The following is a 16,309-nucleotide window of genomic DNA, read 5'->3' as shown; positions in this document are numbered from 1 at the left end:
AAATATGTATACTCCGTTGGCTGTATCTTTGAGAGCAACAGACCCATTTCCTCGGGTAAAACATGTATTTTTGAGGAAACTCATGCATGTTTGTTTTTCCTTAAAATTGTCGGGTATTTTAGAGTAAAGTGCGAACAAAATGGTTTGAAAAATTGGTGGAAAAATTTTCACAATTTTCTCAGGCAATTAGTTTTTTTTTTATTATCGAAGTATACACTGCAACAATTAAAGGCTCATACGGGTTTTCTCATGTTTCGATCACTGGAAAAAAAGTCGCGTGGATCTAGAGTCCAGGCTCTTAAAAACATTGACAAGAAAAAATACGCTCGATTCAATCGGACTTTTTCCTTGGATCAAAAGGAAATCCGCCTGATTCAAGAGGCTCGGCTCTTCGATTCAAGGAAAAACCGGATCGAATCAAGAGTATGTTTTCTTGTCAATATTATTAAGAGTCTGGACTCTATACTGCCGTGCAACGCAAGAACGCCGTAAGTGCCATTTTAATTTTTCTTTTAAACAATGTATCATAGCAAATAAGCTTGTGTGCCTTGGGAAAATGTTTTCACAGAATTATTTTTCAAATACTATCAAGAACTTAACTTGAAAATTTGAGGTACATGGGTAAAACAGTTTTCATTTTATAAAGTGTTAATTTCCGAAAAACGCGGGAAAATCTTGATGGATTTACGGCGTCCTTGCTTAGCACGGCAGTATATCTAAGCGACTTTTTTCCCAGTGATCCACTGTGCGCCGCGGCGCCGCAGCTCCGGCCTCACGAGTGTTTCCCACTTGTAGCTAGCTCATGTTGAATCGCCGAAGTGTCGATACGTGGGCCGTTGCCATTTTTCCAGAGAGCACCACGATCTTCTATGAGGAATGATGTTAAGGAGGCGAATCTCACGCCGCGCCATGTCAGCACGGCAAAACTGGGTGCGAAGATCCGATCCGATCCGCTCACCTCATGCACCGCGCTACCATGCTACGTTAGGCCAGAAACGCTTTAACTCCATTAGCTGCCCTTCGTGTACATACGTGGTTTTTGCATGCGCGCGCTGTAGTCGTCATAGCTCGTGGGCCCGTTCCAGTTCACTGTTCGGACATCAAATAGCAGGCCGATTATTGAAATTGATAGACAAAGCTATGGACAAAGGAAACAAGAGAGATATGGAGAGATCCTATTGGTGGAAGCGGGTCGTTGCGATGGACTAAGGAGGTAGGTAATAGACTAACTAGCGGCAACCCACGAGAAACCCGACAGTTAGTCTATCATTTTCTCCCTTTGTCGATAGGAAGATCAATAAGATCGCTCCATACTCCCTGTGTCCTCTTTGTCTATGGCTTTGTCCATCAATTTCAATAATCAGCCCGCAGGTGAGATTGTATCGATATCGATTGGTTCTAAATGTAAACATAGCCTCACGCAAAAGCCAATTTAAAAACCTAATTACGTGTCATTTGTGATCGAATTGTTATTCTTCCGAGTATCAAATAGCAATGGAAAGTGACATTGTTAGGAATTTTCTCACTTTCAGTTTTTCCATATTAAATCCTAAAATTTTTGTTTGAGGTTATGTGCTATTGTTTGAACCAAACGATACATCGAACCACTATCGAATACGATCTATCCAACACTCACGGGCGATCGACTGCTCGCAGAACGACGAACCAGATCGGACCCGTCCGTTAAGATATCCTAGCTTGGTGGTTGAATGGGTCCGTTGCGCGTAAGAAGTACAAGTTAGTAAAATTCATCTATGGGAAACCGCACAAAAATCACGATTAGCACATGAAAAAAGTTGAAATCTTCTCCTCGGCGCCCAATCTGCGTAACAACCTCCGGTCGAAACAAGAGCTTCCGACCGTGTAATCTCGACCATTGGACTCGCAGAGCAAACAAGTCGTTGGCCGTGCAACACGTGAGCTTCAAGAGCCCTCGTTCTTGACATTGGAATCTTTTCAATGATTTCAGTAGGCGAGCAGCGCACACGCTTGAATGTCTGCGTCCTGCGTGGGTTGCCGGCCGTCATAGGCACACAACTCAATATGAACAAAACACGTACACTCCTCAATTTTCGTTGCAGAAAAATATCAGAACTTCCTGAAAATGGGTCGACGACGGGCTCGTGGACTTTTTATCCGGAGAAATGGACCCTTTTTTATCTATGTGCAAAGATTGCGTTTGATTTTCTAACTTTTATAATCAGGACTCATTTTTATTACGACTGGATCGTGAATGTAGGAGGGTTTTCAGGAGGAACGCCCGTTCTGCATTTTGCAGTGGCGTGGCGTGAATGATCCACTATCGATATCTCTCAATTTGAGGCTATGGTAAAGAATCAATTACTAAGGTGTTCGTTGCGAACGCCCTGTCTATCGATCCTTTTCCATTGGTTTAAATGGCAGATCAATCGATATATCGCAAAGCACGCCACGCCACTGGCATCTCGTGGTGTAGCCGAACATTTCTCCTCTAACACCTCTCCAAGATTACATTTCATTTTAGCCGCGGTCCGCAGCGCCGCGCAGCAAAGTTTTTTTGCGCTTTGCCACACACTCATTTTCCAGTCGTTTCATTTAGCTGTGTGGCTTGGCACCAGAATGTGTAAGTAAGAGCATCAGTATACTCAGCTTTTTTCATGAAAGGCCCTATGATTTCGAATAATATTTGTCAGAGATGTTCAAAAATCAAAACCTCGTCTCGTCTGCTTGCCGCTGACCGATAGATTTGTTGACGCAAAAATCTGAATGGCTGCGATTTTCAAATGCTATTTTGAAAAACTTACGTCAGATTCTCAGGACCATATTTAGCTCGTCTTAAAATTCTTAACTTGCCCGGCGGTGGCATCGATCTATGTTTACTAACACAAAGTAAACAACATTTCGTAAACACTTGACTTGATTTTCGATTATTTATCAAGCAAGCTCCGCGTCCGCTCATGCATTCATGCATGACTCACAGTTATTCCAGAATCTCTGATGCAATTCAGGCAATTTACTTATTTTTGGCACTTGAAATCAGGTCCTCCAGGTTCTTAGATAAAACTTCAATTTTTGCATTCCCCATACATGATTAGTTTACGAGTGTTACTTAGAATTCGGTCGTAGATTCTCCTAAAGACTCAAGCAAGAATAACGGGGAGTTGATTGAACGGTGGCAAGCGTTGTTTGTCTTCCAGCGGACTGATTGTTGAAATTGATAGACAAAGCTTTAGACAAAGAAGGTTCTCCAATTGGTTCCAATGGTTGGTTCCTATAGACTAATGTTTGAAATTATGGACTAACTGTAGGGTCTCTTGTGGGTTGCCGTTAGTATATTACCTACCTTCTTTGTCTATTGCAAACCCCCCCCCCCCCCACTCCATCAATGGGATCCCTCCAAATATATTTTGTCTTCTTTGTCCGTAGCCTTGTCTATTAATTTCAACAATCAGCCCGCAGCTCGTGAATATTTCGTCGCTCTTTCATCATTAGGGCCGAAGTGGGTATTATATTATTGATATTATATTTTTTCCTTCTTTTTTTCCTCCTCCCAAATAAAGGTCGGCGTAGTGAGCGTGCCGCAACCTGGTGTTGGTTCCGCGTTGTGTAATAGTGGCGCGGTTTTTCTTGTGACATGTTTGACCTCATTATTCCACTGGCTGTCGATCTCGAGTTGATTGAATTTGTTTCCGAACGGATTTAGCACTGTGATTCTTGCTTTCTCCACGGCCATGACGTTTCTTAGCGGTTTTGTCCACCGGCAGTTTCCTCAATTCTGAATATAATTTATTCGGGGTGGGCAAAATAATGGTCAATAAACGCCGAAATGCTCATATGACACTTCAAAAATTTACCACATAATTCGTTCATGTTTAACTGAAGTTTTAACACTAACTGCAGGGATGCTCAAGAATCCGAAACTATATCCATCTCTTGTGATCTGTGGACCGATTATTGAGATTGATAGACAAAGCTATAGACGAAGAAGTGAAAATAGAGCGCTCCTATTGGTTGAAACGGGTGGTTGTTATAGATTGAGGGGGTAAACGGTGGAGTAACTGTAGGGGTTTCTCGTGGGTTGCCGTCAGTTAGTCTATTACTTTGTTCATTGCAATCACTTGATTCGACCAATGAGAGCACTCTATTTTCTCTTTGTTTTCTTTGTCTATTACTTTATCTGTTAATTTCAATAATCACTCTGCTGGGGTTTTTACCTCACGGCCAAATCTCAGGTCCAATCTCACCTGGGTCCGAATTTTGTTAGCAGATTCGCGGTCGACCGCAAAATGAGGCAAGGATGGCGACTTCGTTCTTCTATTGCTGATCAATAGTTTGCACCTCTGAAAAAAATCTCGATTTGCGTATACAGTTTGAGTTTAAAATACAATTTGCTCGAAATGGAAATCGAATTTAGAGGTTAGGTTTCGCAACTTGCGGTTAACTGTAGCTAACAAAATTCGGGCCTAGTGTTGTCACATACCTATGTCAATAATTTGCCATGTTGTTTGCTGTTGTACACGAAGCTGCCTTCGTATACGATGCACCTGCGTACGAAGTCAATACACGGGATTTATCGTAAAAACGGGTGCCTATAACACGTGTTTCGCGTAGATCGTCAGATTATTTTTTCAGTGCATATATACAACTGTACTACATACAAACACAAAACACGTATATACAAAGCACGTGCAAACTCAGCCCATTTAACATAGAATGCGGAGGATGTGGACTAGCCTAGAGTACCTGTATACGGGAGAGTATTGCCATCTCTGTGCCGCTCTTTGATTGGTTCATCAGTTTTAGGCTAATCATGGAGCTCTATAAAGTTGGGCCAATGTAAACAAACCCGACCCTGAGGGACACGTATTATCGGCTGAGAAATGAATGATAATCATACTCAAAGGTTAATTTTCGGCATGAATATCCCAAATTCAGAAGTTGGATATTAAACAATTTCCACCACATTCAAAATTACGTCTAGAACTTTGTAGAACTTTGTCGCCATCTTGTTTGTTTACATCGGGCCAAACTAGGAGCGGAGGAGCTAGGGTTTATTTACATTAGTCCAACTTTGGGGCTACATGATAGCCGACCAATCAGAGAGCGGCACACTTTTTCTGTAGTAAAAGAATTGAGACGGCAATACTCTCCCATATACAGGTACTTGAGGCTATCCCTGTGAGCCTGCGTCGGGACTCCCCGTTCGTCGAAGGGAAAGTATCGCGAATCGATTGATCGAACTTTGATGGGTCGAGCCCGTGTTTGAAGGCATGAAGGCCGAGTTGAGCCGATCGTGTTGGAAGACCGATAGCCGCGGGGTGGGGCAACCATGACCCCCTTCGCTGGGATTGTGGCCAGCCGGCCGCAACCGGGTGCGGATCTTGCATGCCCCAGCGGCGCCGCGTCGCCGTCCCAACGTCGGACCACAGTCAGGACTCAGGGATCATCTCCCAATTATACTTATAGCCATATAGTCATTAACCAGGTTGTCTACAAGTCCGGAATTTCCTGAAAGTCCGGAAATATTACGGATTTTTTAAGGGCGGTCGGGAAGTACTGAAAAAGTCCGGAAAATCCGCAAGAAGGTTCGGAATTTGACTTGTTTTTTTGTCATGTTTGTCGCAACTTGCGCGAGAAATCCAAATTTTTGAAATTTTTCGAATCTCGTCAAATGGAGGTAGTACTGAAAAAGTACTGAATTATTCTGTCGAGGGCACTGAATTTCTTGGGAATGTACTGAAAAAGTACTGATTTTTGGCCAGCCTGTTTCAGTAGACACACTGTTATTAACGATAGTATACTGCTACACTTTTCATCTACTTCGCTGCCAAGTTTTTTGTTCGTGAATTTTTTTCGCAATTGAATCGGTCAATTACAAAAGGGCTCAAGCGCCAAGAATGAGAAGTCGAGAAAAATGGTAATAACCGTTTTAATTGACCCTTTGTGAATCTCAGAGCTCTAAAATATTAAAGCGATAAATCGATTAATCACATTATTAGTCAATCTGCAATTTAAAACGGAATGATTCGTACAGTTTCTACAGTTTTTTCGTATTTTTATATCTGGCGCTTGAGCCTTTTTGTAAGTGACCAATTCAGTTACAGACTTGTGGCAGGATCTGTGAAAAGGAGTCTTATATCTCGGGAGTAAATGACCCAGGAGAGCTGAATTTCGGGGAAGAGTTCTAAATGGTTAAGGTTATCTGGGGATGATATTTGTAACATTTCGTTGCATGATTTTATAATCGAAGAGAAACAGAAAGTCTGAAACTTTGTGAATCTACGTAAGTGGTTTTCTAGTTAGGCTATGATATTGATATGCTCGCTTTGTTATCAATTAATCTCCACAAAGGTAAGCATAATTACATAAACTGTTCCACAAGAGATGCGAATGTAACTTGTAATACCTAAGTGACTTTACAAATCTTACCTGTTAAACTACCAGCTGCCCGATTATTGAAACTATGTCAGCCCGACATGAAAAGACATAGCCCTATCTTATCCATGCAATATATCGGAATTTGATGTCTTGTCGGGTTGCTCTAAGCCTTCAATAATCGGCCTGCTGATGAGTTGCAAAATATTTCCACTTCCAGACGAATGATCATGTCTTGGTTCATGCTTTCAATAGTAGAGTTGTGATGTCGGTTCAGCCACAGCACTCACAAGAAAATTCCTTCTTCGATCGGACCTTTGATGATTCATTGTCGAAATAGCTTTGAACTGATTAAAGATAAATGACACCGCACGAGTGTCATTTAGTGATGAATCAGAGATCAAAGTATAAATTTGAAGCTGCTAAGTAGAGCAGTAATTTTATCAGACAAGAGTGACCGTCTAAATGCAAAATCCACTTATGACAGATCTCAGAAACTTTGCATCACCGCAAGGAGACATTAACAGAATATCTATACACCAAATTATTTACGCAACTAGGTGAATTTCTTTGGTAAATTATTGCGCTTAAGAGAAAGTCCTGACTGTAGAAAACAAGAAATAATACCTGTACCGATAGCATAACTGTGTATATGCACTACAGTGGTCACTTATAAAGAACAGACACGAACAAACACTTATGACAAACATTGAACAAGAGAGCAGAACTGGATTAAGTAACTGTAGTTTCTGATTTAGTTCTAAACTGCGAATTTGAAGAGCCATAAGACACACATCAGATGTGTAATCACTTGGTTTGGGCCAAAGAAACCTCGAACTACATGAGATCATATCGGTAAAGCTTGAGAGGTCAAAAGGCTATAATACTAAATAAATGGTGAACTTCTAACTCTTGAATGAATTCAGGACCACATACTCAAGACAAAGAAACTGCTAAACATTTGATTTGAGGCGAAAATGAAAAGAGAATGGTCAAAAAAAAGTAAAGGAAGAAAGTCTAAGTCTGGGTTTGGACACTGGACTTGTAAACACTGATTTTCAGAATGCACCTTAAAATGAGCCGATAGGCCGTGGCTCCTGGTTGTAAAATACGATGAATATTATTGCCAAGTGCTTGGTTGAAGTCGAAAATGGATTTAAATTATTTAATATTAAGAGATTTCGAGTTGCTCGGATCATTTGTGTTATCAATCTTCGTTTGTTTATACGACCCACACACGGCAGAGGCATGCAGAGGTACCCGCCGGCACGCCGGGTCAAAAGTGTGGCCACCGCCGGACGGAGAAAATGGGCGCCATTTTGAGAATTGGCAATTTTGAATTCGCCCCGAGAAACACTCGCCAAAAATTTCGATAGTAAGCTACGCGCGGTTTTTGTAAAATTTTCTCACCGCATAGGGCCCTACCTGCTCCCTCTCTACCCTAAAAACCAAACATTTACCCTAAAACTTAAACATTTTTGTCCTGGAACTTTAAGACGTCGTATCTCTCTCAATTTTTGAGCTTTCAGGGTCAAACTTGCGTCGATATGTCCAGATTTTTTCTTCCATTCAGTGGCACCAATATCTCAATTTTGAATTTTAAGAAAGATAAGGTTCCTTTTCACAGATTCTGTCAATTTTTTCTCTTTTTTTCTTTTTTTTTTTCAGTTGAGTTTTCAGTTTTTATACTTGATTCCCGCACGAGCCCCAAGAAGCATGGGTTCACATGCAGAACAGGACTCACGCGAAAATTGAGTTACATCCTTATGTTAAGAGGGGCGACTATGTGTTTCCTACTTCCGGTAGACACGCGCCGCCAGACGCCCTGATCGCACAGTGGTCGAGTCAATAGGAGAGGTCGGACCAAATTTGGAAACTTCAAACGCTTATAACTCCGTTTTTACGAAACTTAAAGGTTCTAAAAGCGGTTTCATTGGTTTCCCCTTGAAATTTTCTTCTAGAGGCACCCCATATAATTTGGAGTGTGACGAAATAAACATCAAAAGTTGCAGTTTAAGTCATAAAGTTCATATCCGACCTCTCTGATTGGCTGGATCCACCGTGCGCTGCGAGAGCCGGGCCCTCGGGACGACTATTATTATGACGCGAATCTGATCTAGATTCCGAGCTCCTCGCGCCCCGTCATGGTTTATTGAAGGAGGTCGCGGTATCGCCGCCTCTGGACGCCACGTTGATAACCACTCGGTAGGCACCAAAGAATGTCAAGGGCCCCCCTAGGGAGGAGGGAGGCGTGCGAAGATTCCGGGGTTCCCGGAATCATTTTCCTATTTCCGAAAGTTCCGAGAAAAATTCCGACTTTCCCCCCAATTTTTCGGGACAAAATCCCGAAATACGCCCGAATTTAGTTCCGAAGACCGTCAAATTTTATTAGAAAAATCATCAATTTGATCAAATTGTCGGTCTAACCGACGGAAACCCCGAAATCTCGAGGAAATCCCGAAAAAGCTGGATATAATCCCGTCTCGTCACGTGTGTTTTGACGGATTGGCACTCAGCCATGTTGAATAGTGCGTAGCATCCTCGTGCGCAAGGGTTGGATGGAGCGACTCCTCTTAGGAAATGTTCACCTGAGCCGTAGTATCGTTTCTGAAGAGGGAAGCTTGAAAAATCTTTCTTACGCAGATTGTGAAGTTGGGAGTGTATTTCAGACTTTTCCGACTTCATTGTGATTTTCGAGCCATTTTCTATGAGAGATAACTCCTCTGTTTGCTCTATTTGAAATTTGCGCGTAGATCGAGGGTGATATCTACTCGGATTGTAGAGCGTTCGGGTTAGACGGACTCTGAATCGCTAGGAACAATGAAGGGTCAGAGTCTGTGAGAGGAACTGAAACTTAGTCTTTCTGTTTGCTTTAGAATAATTGGCTCGCTGTCTAACACGAGTACGTGTTTCTGTTTCAGTAATTTCAGTGCTTTGGACAAGAAGGACGTGTACGGGAACAACGACCTGGCGTTCAGGACAGCCGAGCGACACCTGGGCATCCCAGCTTTGCTCGACGCCGAGGACATGGTCGAGTATCCGGTGCCTGACCGACTCTCCGTCCTCACCTACCTCTCACAGTTTTATCAAGTTTTTGCCTCTCAAAGTAAGTCCCGCACCGGTTCCCTATTCCTTTATGCAATACTCAAAGAGGATCCCTAGCCGTGAAGCCGTCCAAAAATCCAAACTACGTGTGAATTCCACTTAGCTTAAAGCTATTAAATCACAGAGGGCCGGCCGACCTGAAAGCACTGGAAAAAAAACCACATTGGATCTAGAGTCCAGACTCTTGAAAACATTGACAAGAAAAAATTCTCTTGATTCAATCAGATTTAAGCTTAAATCAAAAGGAAATCCGCTCAAATTAAGAGGCTGCTGGGTTCTTGATTGAAGCTTAAATCCGATTGAATCTTAAATCCGATTGAATCAAGAGTATTTTTTCTTGTCGATGTTTTTAAGAGTCTGGACTCGAGATCCAATGTGTTTTTTTTTTCCATTGTGCGAAAACCGTCAAGTCTTTTAATGGAATTAAACGAAACCGCAAATCTGCTATAAAAATCGTTATGACGTCGTAAAGATTATACGAATCCCCGCGAAGATCAAATTTTACGCATAGATCACTCGAAAATCTTCGAGTGGCTCTGATAACCGAAAAATTAACGTAAGCTTTCCAAGGCGGCTTTGCGGTTTTGATTTCTCTCAATGCTAATGGCCAGACCTCGGTTGAGTGAACGACAAAACTTTAGTTTTGTAAACTGATTTTCCCCACGTTAGAGGTCTGTGGGCTGTTTTTGACTACCACCTCCTAAAGCTTGACATCGAGGTTTTTTCTCTATCGATATCTCTCCAAAGACGACCCACCACACGTTTTCGTTGCTAGTATACGTACGTGCGGATATAGCGAATTATGTCAGGTGAGAGGGCGAGAACTGTCTGACTGGAATCGCGTGTTCCGTGGCGATGCGATGGCGTTGTTGGCTCCGAATCAATGTTGCCAAATTTTAAAGGAACTTTTTTATTTTTCGCGTCATTCGAGGAAGACGTGAGCCTCGGCAGATTTTCTTTCTCTGATTCAAAGACTGATAAAAATTTAAAAAAAAGTACAACGTTCATTGCGCCGTCCTGGAAATAAGTAACACAAAATTTTCCAAGCAAATTCGATCGAATTTCAACGAGCTGGGTTAAAAATAAGTCAAAATTTCAATAATTGTGTCCTATCGGTTTCACAAACTGGATCCAACTTCAGCGCATCGCCTAACATGGAAGCTTTTCATAACTAGCAGAAGCTCTATTGTAGTTTTCTTTTTTAATACACTACTAAAAAATGGGCAGTAGAAAAATGCCAAAACTCGATTGAAAGTTATAAACTCGCACGTGTTCCAGCGTCCCATATGTCATGAAAGTGCGCTCCCACTGTCACTTCAGTCTTTTGCATCTGAAATGACTAATTCTGCACCAGATTAAAAAATCTTAATTAAAGATTTGACACACTATGCTCTTGGTATCAACATGCTATAACTAATTGCAGATTTTTATCCCTGCTAAGAGAGGATAGACTTGCCATAGTATTGACTGCAATGAACAGAAGGGTGCTTGTACCCGTCATAGCACAGCACTTTCATTTGCGCTTTGACCCATCAAAACCGGTTGGTGTTGAAAAACTACCTGTCAAAATTGACGCACAAACTGAGCTTGTTCTGATGGGATCACTACTTTGAAGGTGTATACATAAAAGAGGTGATCTTAAATTCACTCCAAAGGCGCTCAAATGTCCCACCCTTCACACTGAATTGGCCCTGCTCCTTCCGCGATCCTTGTGGAAAAAGAGCTGATCTTATTCTGCTGTGCAAAGGAAGAACGCCGTATGAACCTTCACGCGTTTCCAAACTTCCTTTGATAAAATGTTTATTTTTAAGGAAAACTATGAATATTTTTCCTTGGAAATTTCAGGAACTTCAGGTGAAATTGCGAACAAAATTGTCTGAAAAATTGGGAGGAAAATATTCATAAGTTTACCAGGAAATTCATGTTTTATTATAGGGAATTTGGAAACGTGCTCATACGGCGTTTTCCCTTAGCAGGCAGTATTTGAGTATTGTGGGGCAAATTTTATCGTGAAAAACGGCATCCGTGTAGAGTCGCACGGCCCTCGCGATCGCTGCGGCGCGGCCGCGTGCATCGTGTCATAAAAATTGGTGAGTCATACAGATCACTCGATCCAATCCACCGGTTCCTCCTCACTTGGCTACAGATTGCCAGTTTCACCTATCCTCCGATGATGAGTGCTCCCGTTCGAGGAAAAGAATGCCCAAGCCGCAATTTCGATCGGTAAAAAATTTCTCAAGTGAGAAAGCTGTTGCCGGCTTGTATTTCTCCGTCGTAGGTCAGACCCGCTGCGACTCGCCAGGGGCCCAACAAGAATCCAATTGTCTGACGCGCCACACATGTAGATCTAGTCAAGGGGAGAGATTGGACAACATTTGGGAACTTTAAACGCTTATAACTCCGTTTATACAAAACTTTGAGGTTCTAAAAGTGGTTTTATTGGTTTCCTCGTAAAATTTTCTCTTAGAAGCACCCCAAAAAATTCAAAATGTTACGAAATAAACATCAAAACTTGCTGTTTCAGTCAAAAATTTCAAGCCCGACCTCTCTAATTGACTCGATCCACAATCCGCCATTTTCGCGAGTATTTTGTTCCTCTTTTCTTCTAAGAATTCCCATGTTTTTCAGTTTGTTCTTAAACACATTTCATCTTCATCCCGGAAAATTACATTTTTTTAAGGGGTGAGGAGGGGGGGGGGGCGATAGAACCTTTTATGAAGAGAATTTTTTCGGAGAGAACGGCAAACTTTTTGTAACGCGAATACATTTTTCTACGGGAGGTAAGATCTTCGGAGGAAAGATTCTTTTTTGAAGGGGGGAGTTTTTTTTTGGGGGGGGGGAGGGAGGCAAACATTGTACCTGGGAGGGGGGTTCTCTTTAAGAAAGAGATATTTTTAAAAAAGCAAAATTTTGTTCATAGGGGAGGATTTTGTCTTGCAGAGTAAAAAAAATCTCCCCCCCCTTCCACCTCCAATTTATTTCAAAGTTTATGAGTAGCTCCTCAAAAAATCCATCATTGGGCTCCTGGGTCAAACAACGCTTTTGGGTTCCGATCTGACCTTTTTAAGCAACGAAAGACTAGAAACTGGTATTACTAGCAGCACATGGATCATATTTTAGAACGCGTTGATTAAATAATCAAAACGGTTTTTTCAACGAATTTTTTCAAGATATCCTGTAAAGCTTTTGTTTCATTTCAAGTGTTCCCTATGTAATAAAAATGTACATAAAAATTAACAAAAGCGTCACGGGAAAAAATAAAATCAACTTTGCTTTACCATATCACACGATTGCAGCGAGGCACAGTTGCTTTCATATTGAGTGTGTAATGTTACAGAAAAGCGATATGTATCGATTTTTTTTTTTATCATTGATGGCATCTATACGTAGAAGTTATGCTATTGTTATTTTTTGATTCAGTTCGGTAAAACGAGGATTCCTTGAGGTAACGTCACGATTGGTAATCTTACTCTAGCTTGTCACCACTCGCATAAAACGCCTTCAATTTCTTGCGCTGCAATATACGTTGCATCCGCATGGGCACGGGACACGTCGCGTCGTCGCACAGAGGGGCATTTGCCAGAAAAGAGGGCTCAGTGTGTTTACCAGCAATAGGTCCGGCATATTGAAAAATATATATTTCTAATTAATAGCATATGTTTCTAAATGTTTAGTGAAGAACTAAAAAATGTCATTTATTTACAGTATTCGGCTGATAATCCAAGTCCAGGCAAACTTTCAAAGTAATTTCCTCTTTTTGAAAGGACACTGACAATGAGCGTGTCCTCTGCAGTTCTTGGAATCTTCTGTCTTACCATGACTGAAAACTGACCCCATGACTGCCTTTCTCCGACTTATTCTCAAGTTTATGATACAAAGACGAATAAAAACGTGCAAAAACTTTTTGACTGTGCAGTGGAGCCCTACACCGGCGTATACTACGTCCGATAGGGTTTAACAAGGATGTTAGGACGCTAGACAACAGAATTTTGCGGGCCTATAAGAACACCACCGCCTAACTACAATATTGGCGAAATTGAGTCAGCGACATTGTCGCATTCTACGGTATAAAATACGCAAGCTGATGTTATTAGTTTTTTCCAACTCAGTGCTGTAATGACGCTGTAACGTATGAAACAATCGTAAATATAACCTTAAATTTTTTTTTTTTTTTTTTTTTTTTTTTTTTGCTGGTTTAGTGGCTTATATTCCGTTGGAACCTACAGCCATCGATAGACAGTATTTATTGTCCGTAGACATCATGGGATTTAGGCACATCCATGCTCCAGGCTTTCAAATTTTCAGGGATTAAGGCCGAGTGGAATCTGTTTCTGCAGATCCACTCGTCAGTTCCATGAAAATTTGTCGCCACCACCGGGATTCGAACCAAAAAAAAAAAAAAAAAAAAAAAAAAAATGAAAATTACAAAAATGGGCTAGTTTCTTCTTCTTCTTCCTGCAAAATCATCAGTTTGAAGATAGGCAGTATTGTTCCCAACCCAAATACCTATCAAATTATTGTTTGGCTTTCCGTGTACTCTGGAGTCCCCGCTCTGGAAAAAAAACACATTGGATCTAGAGCCCAGACTCTTATAAACATCGACAAGAAAAAATACTCTTGATTCAATCAAATTTAAGCTTAAATCAAGAACCAAGCCTCTTAATTTGAGCGGATTTCCTTTTGATTTAAGCTTAAATCTGATTGAATCAAGAGTCCCTTTTCTTGTCAATGTTTTCGAGAGTCTGGACTCTAGATTCAATGTGTTTTTTTTCCAGTGCACGTCAAGTAATAAGGTTATTATACACTAACAGTTGAACCGTCCTTTCTTTATTTTCTCTTCCTTCCGTGCGTTTATTTTTAATGGGATATATGGGAACCTCGTTGGTCAAAATCGCTGAGGAGGACCGAGAACCCTCGAGACCAAAATCTCTGGATTCTGAGACGAGACGTTGTTCTGGGGAATGTGTCAAACCGTCGCGTCGCCCTCCTGACATTAAGGGTAGAACTACACTTCACGATGAGCCTTGTAGCCCATATACCCTAATAATTTCTAGGTCTCATCTCTAAGTGTGATTACGCCCTTTTGTCGGCCAAGCGACGAAGACGAAACACGTCGTCGAACATTGCTCCACGCGGGCACCGGATCGGCGCGGAGCCTAGCTCATCGATCGCCGACATGATTGACGTCCTAATAGTTCCTCGTCTCCTTAGCTCCATTCAACAGTATTCTGCCAGTACCATGCCAATGAAAAAACGTATCAAAAATTGTACGTTGCTAAAATTCTCCACATAAAATACGCATTTTTTTTTTAAAATTTAAAAAAAAAAATCCTCTTTTTCGGTAGCTTTTCTTTGCAATGCCATCCTATGTAACTGAAAATTTTAAGGCAGGTTATGCATTACTTTCCTCAAAAATCAATATTTTATCAAGGGTTATTTGACGACATCCAATTGCTTTTACGGCATTCTTTCCCAGAACGGCCAGCAAGAACAGGGGAAAAAAGGCGAATTTCAGAGGAAAAATGATGAATTTGTCGCTGTGTAAAACTGGCGTTGTCGTCGTCCATCATCGATCGATAATAAAATACCACAGAGCAAGCCGCATGTTCTAAAGCGTAGCTCAAATCGCAGACCCATCGAAATGAAGGAGCATTCGGTTTCTTTCGGTCGATAAAGAATGAGGAGATGAGACAAATTTGTAATATTTTGCCTTGTTTTTCTGTTGCAGACAATTCCCCGGCAGGCAAAAGGGCTTCAGACACCCCTGACAGGCCTTCACTCGTCATGCCTTCAGCAGGTGGTCCAACCCCTCCTAGCAAGGTGAGTTTCAGTGTATTCATTCGGAATCAGTTTTACAGCATACTCGGTGCCTTCCAAACTGCAAGGCACCGTTTATATCGCTAAATGAGCTTTGATTCCTAAACGATATCGTGAACCTACTCGGAAAAACGCTGTATGGACCTTCAGGCGGCGCCATATTTCCTCTATCGAAAAACGAATTTTTCGGTAAATTGTGAATATTTTTCCTTTGAAATTTCCCACACAATTTTGTTCGTAATTTAATCGAAAACATCTGGAAATTACAAGGAGAAATCTGCAAATATTCCTTCATAAATAAACATTTTATCATGGCAGATGTTGCAACGCCTGAATGTGCATACGTCGTTTTTCTTTAACATACGGCAGTACTATCAAGGAATCCTCCCCAACCCTCATAAGTCGGGCGAAGTCGGGGAATTTTGCTGCCGAAATTCCCTCCAGCCAAAATATCGCATTTTTCCCAAATACTTCGCACTCAGATTGTTTGTGATTAGAATTTTTAAAAGAAACTTTGTCAAAACAACACTGACAAGCTAAGAAAAAGTCAGAGATTTGCATGTCCAAAGTAACTGAAAAGTCAGGGAATTTTTAAAAATTAGAAAACTTGTCACCGTGCAAACAGCGATGCTCACATTGCCCAAGATAAGTCGTGATTCTGCTCGTTTTTGCCGACAACGGACTACTTGTCAACGCTGTATTACAGAAAGGAAGATAGTAAATAATAATAGGATACGATTTTTATATGTCTTCAAGTAAATGAAAATGAAAAGATTCAGAATATGGTAAAGTGTGCAATTTTTCGATGAAGTCAGGCGAGAAATTGCCGCATAAATAATTTCCATTTTATTTATACATTTATTATTTAACTACAGAGGAGGTGTGTATTGCCGTAGATGTTGAAGCGCTGATTTAAAATAAACGTCTATTACTATTACTATACTTTTTTTCAATCCGATTAAATACTCAAAGTTTCCTATATCTCCGTGCAACGACTATGTATGAATGTGTGTGACAATAAGTGACACACTTT

General features: G+C 41.2%; 1 protein-coding gene across 3 annotated transcripts in view; it reads left to right on the top strand.

Moving 5' to 3' along the window:
* Positions 1 to 16,309, top strand: part of LOC109044758 (uncharacterized) — a 91,992-nt gene that overhangs the window by 51,046 nt on the left and 24,637 nt on the right. For 2 of the 3 annotated variants that reach the window (XM_072303156.1, XM_072303159.1), the window contains 2 exons: positions 9,276 to 9,460; positions 15,188 to 15,279. In XM_072303156.1, coding sequence (XP_072159257.1) covers positions 9,276 to 9,460; positions 15,188 to 15,279 — 277 coding nt within the window. Of the gene's footprint in view, positions 1 to 9,275; positions 9,461 to 15,187; positions 15,280 to 16,309 lie in introns of those variants that run through there. The other variant, XM_072303163.1, reaches the window with a different exon arrangement.

Source organism: Bemisia tabaci, chromosome 1 (genome assembly GCF_918797505.1).
Source record: "Bemisia tabaci chromosome 1, PGI_BMITA_v3".
NCBI lineage: Eukaryota > Metazoa > Arthropoda > Insecta > Hemiptera > Aleyrodidae > Bemisia > Bemisia tabaci.
The sequence above is the reverse complement of the archived record's forward strand: the minus strand, read 5'-3'. Positions and strand labels throughout refer to the sequence as shown.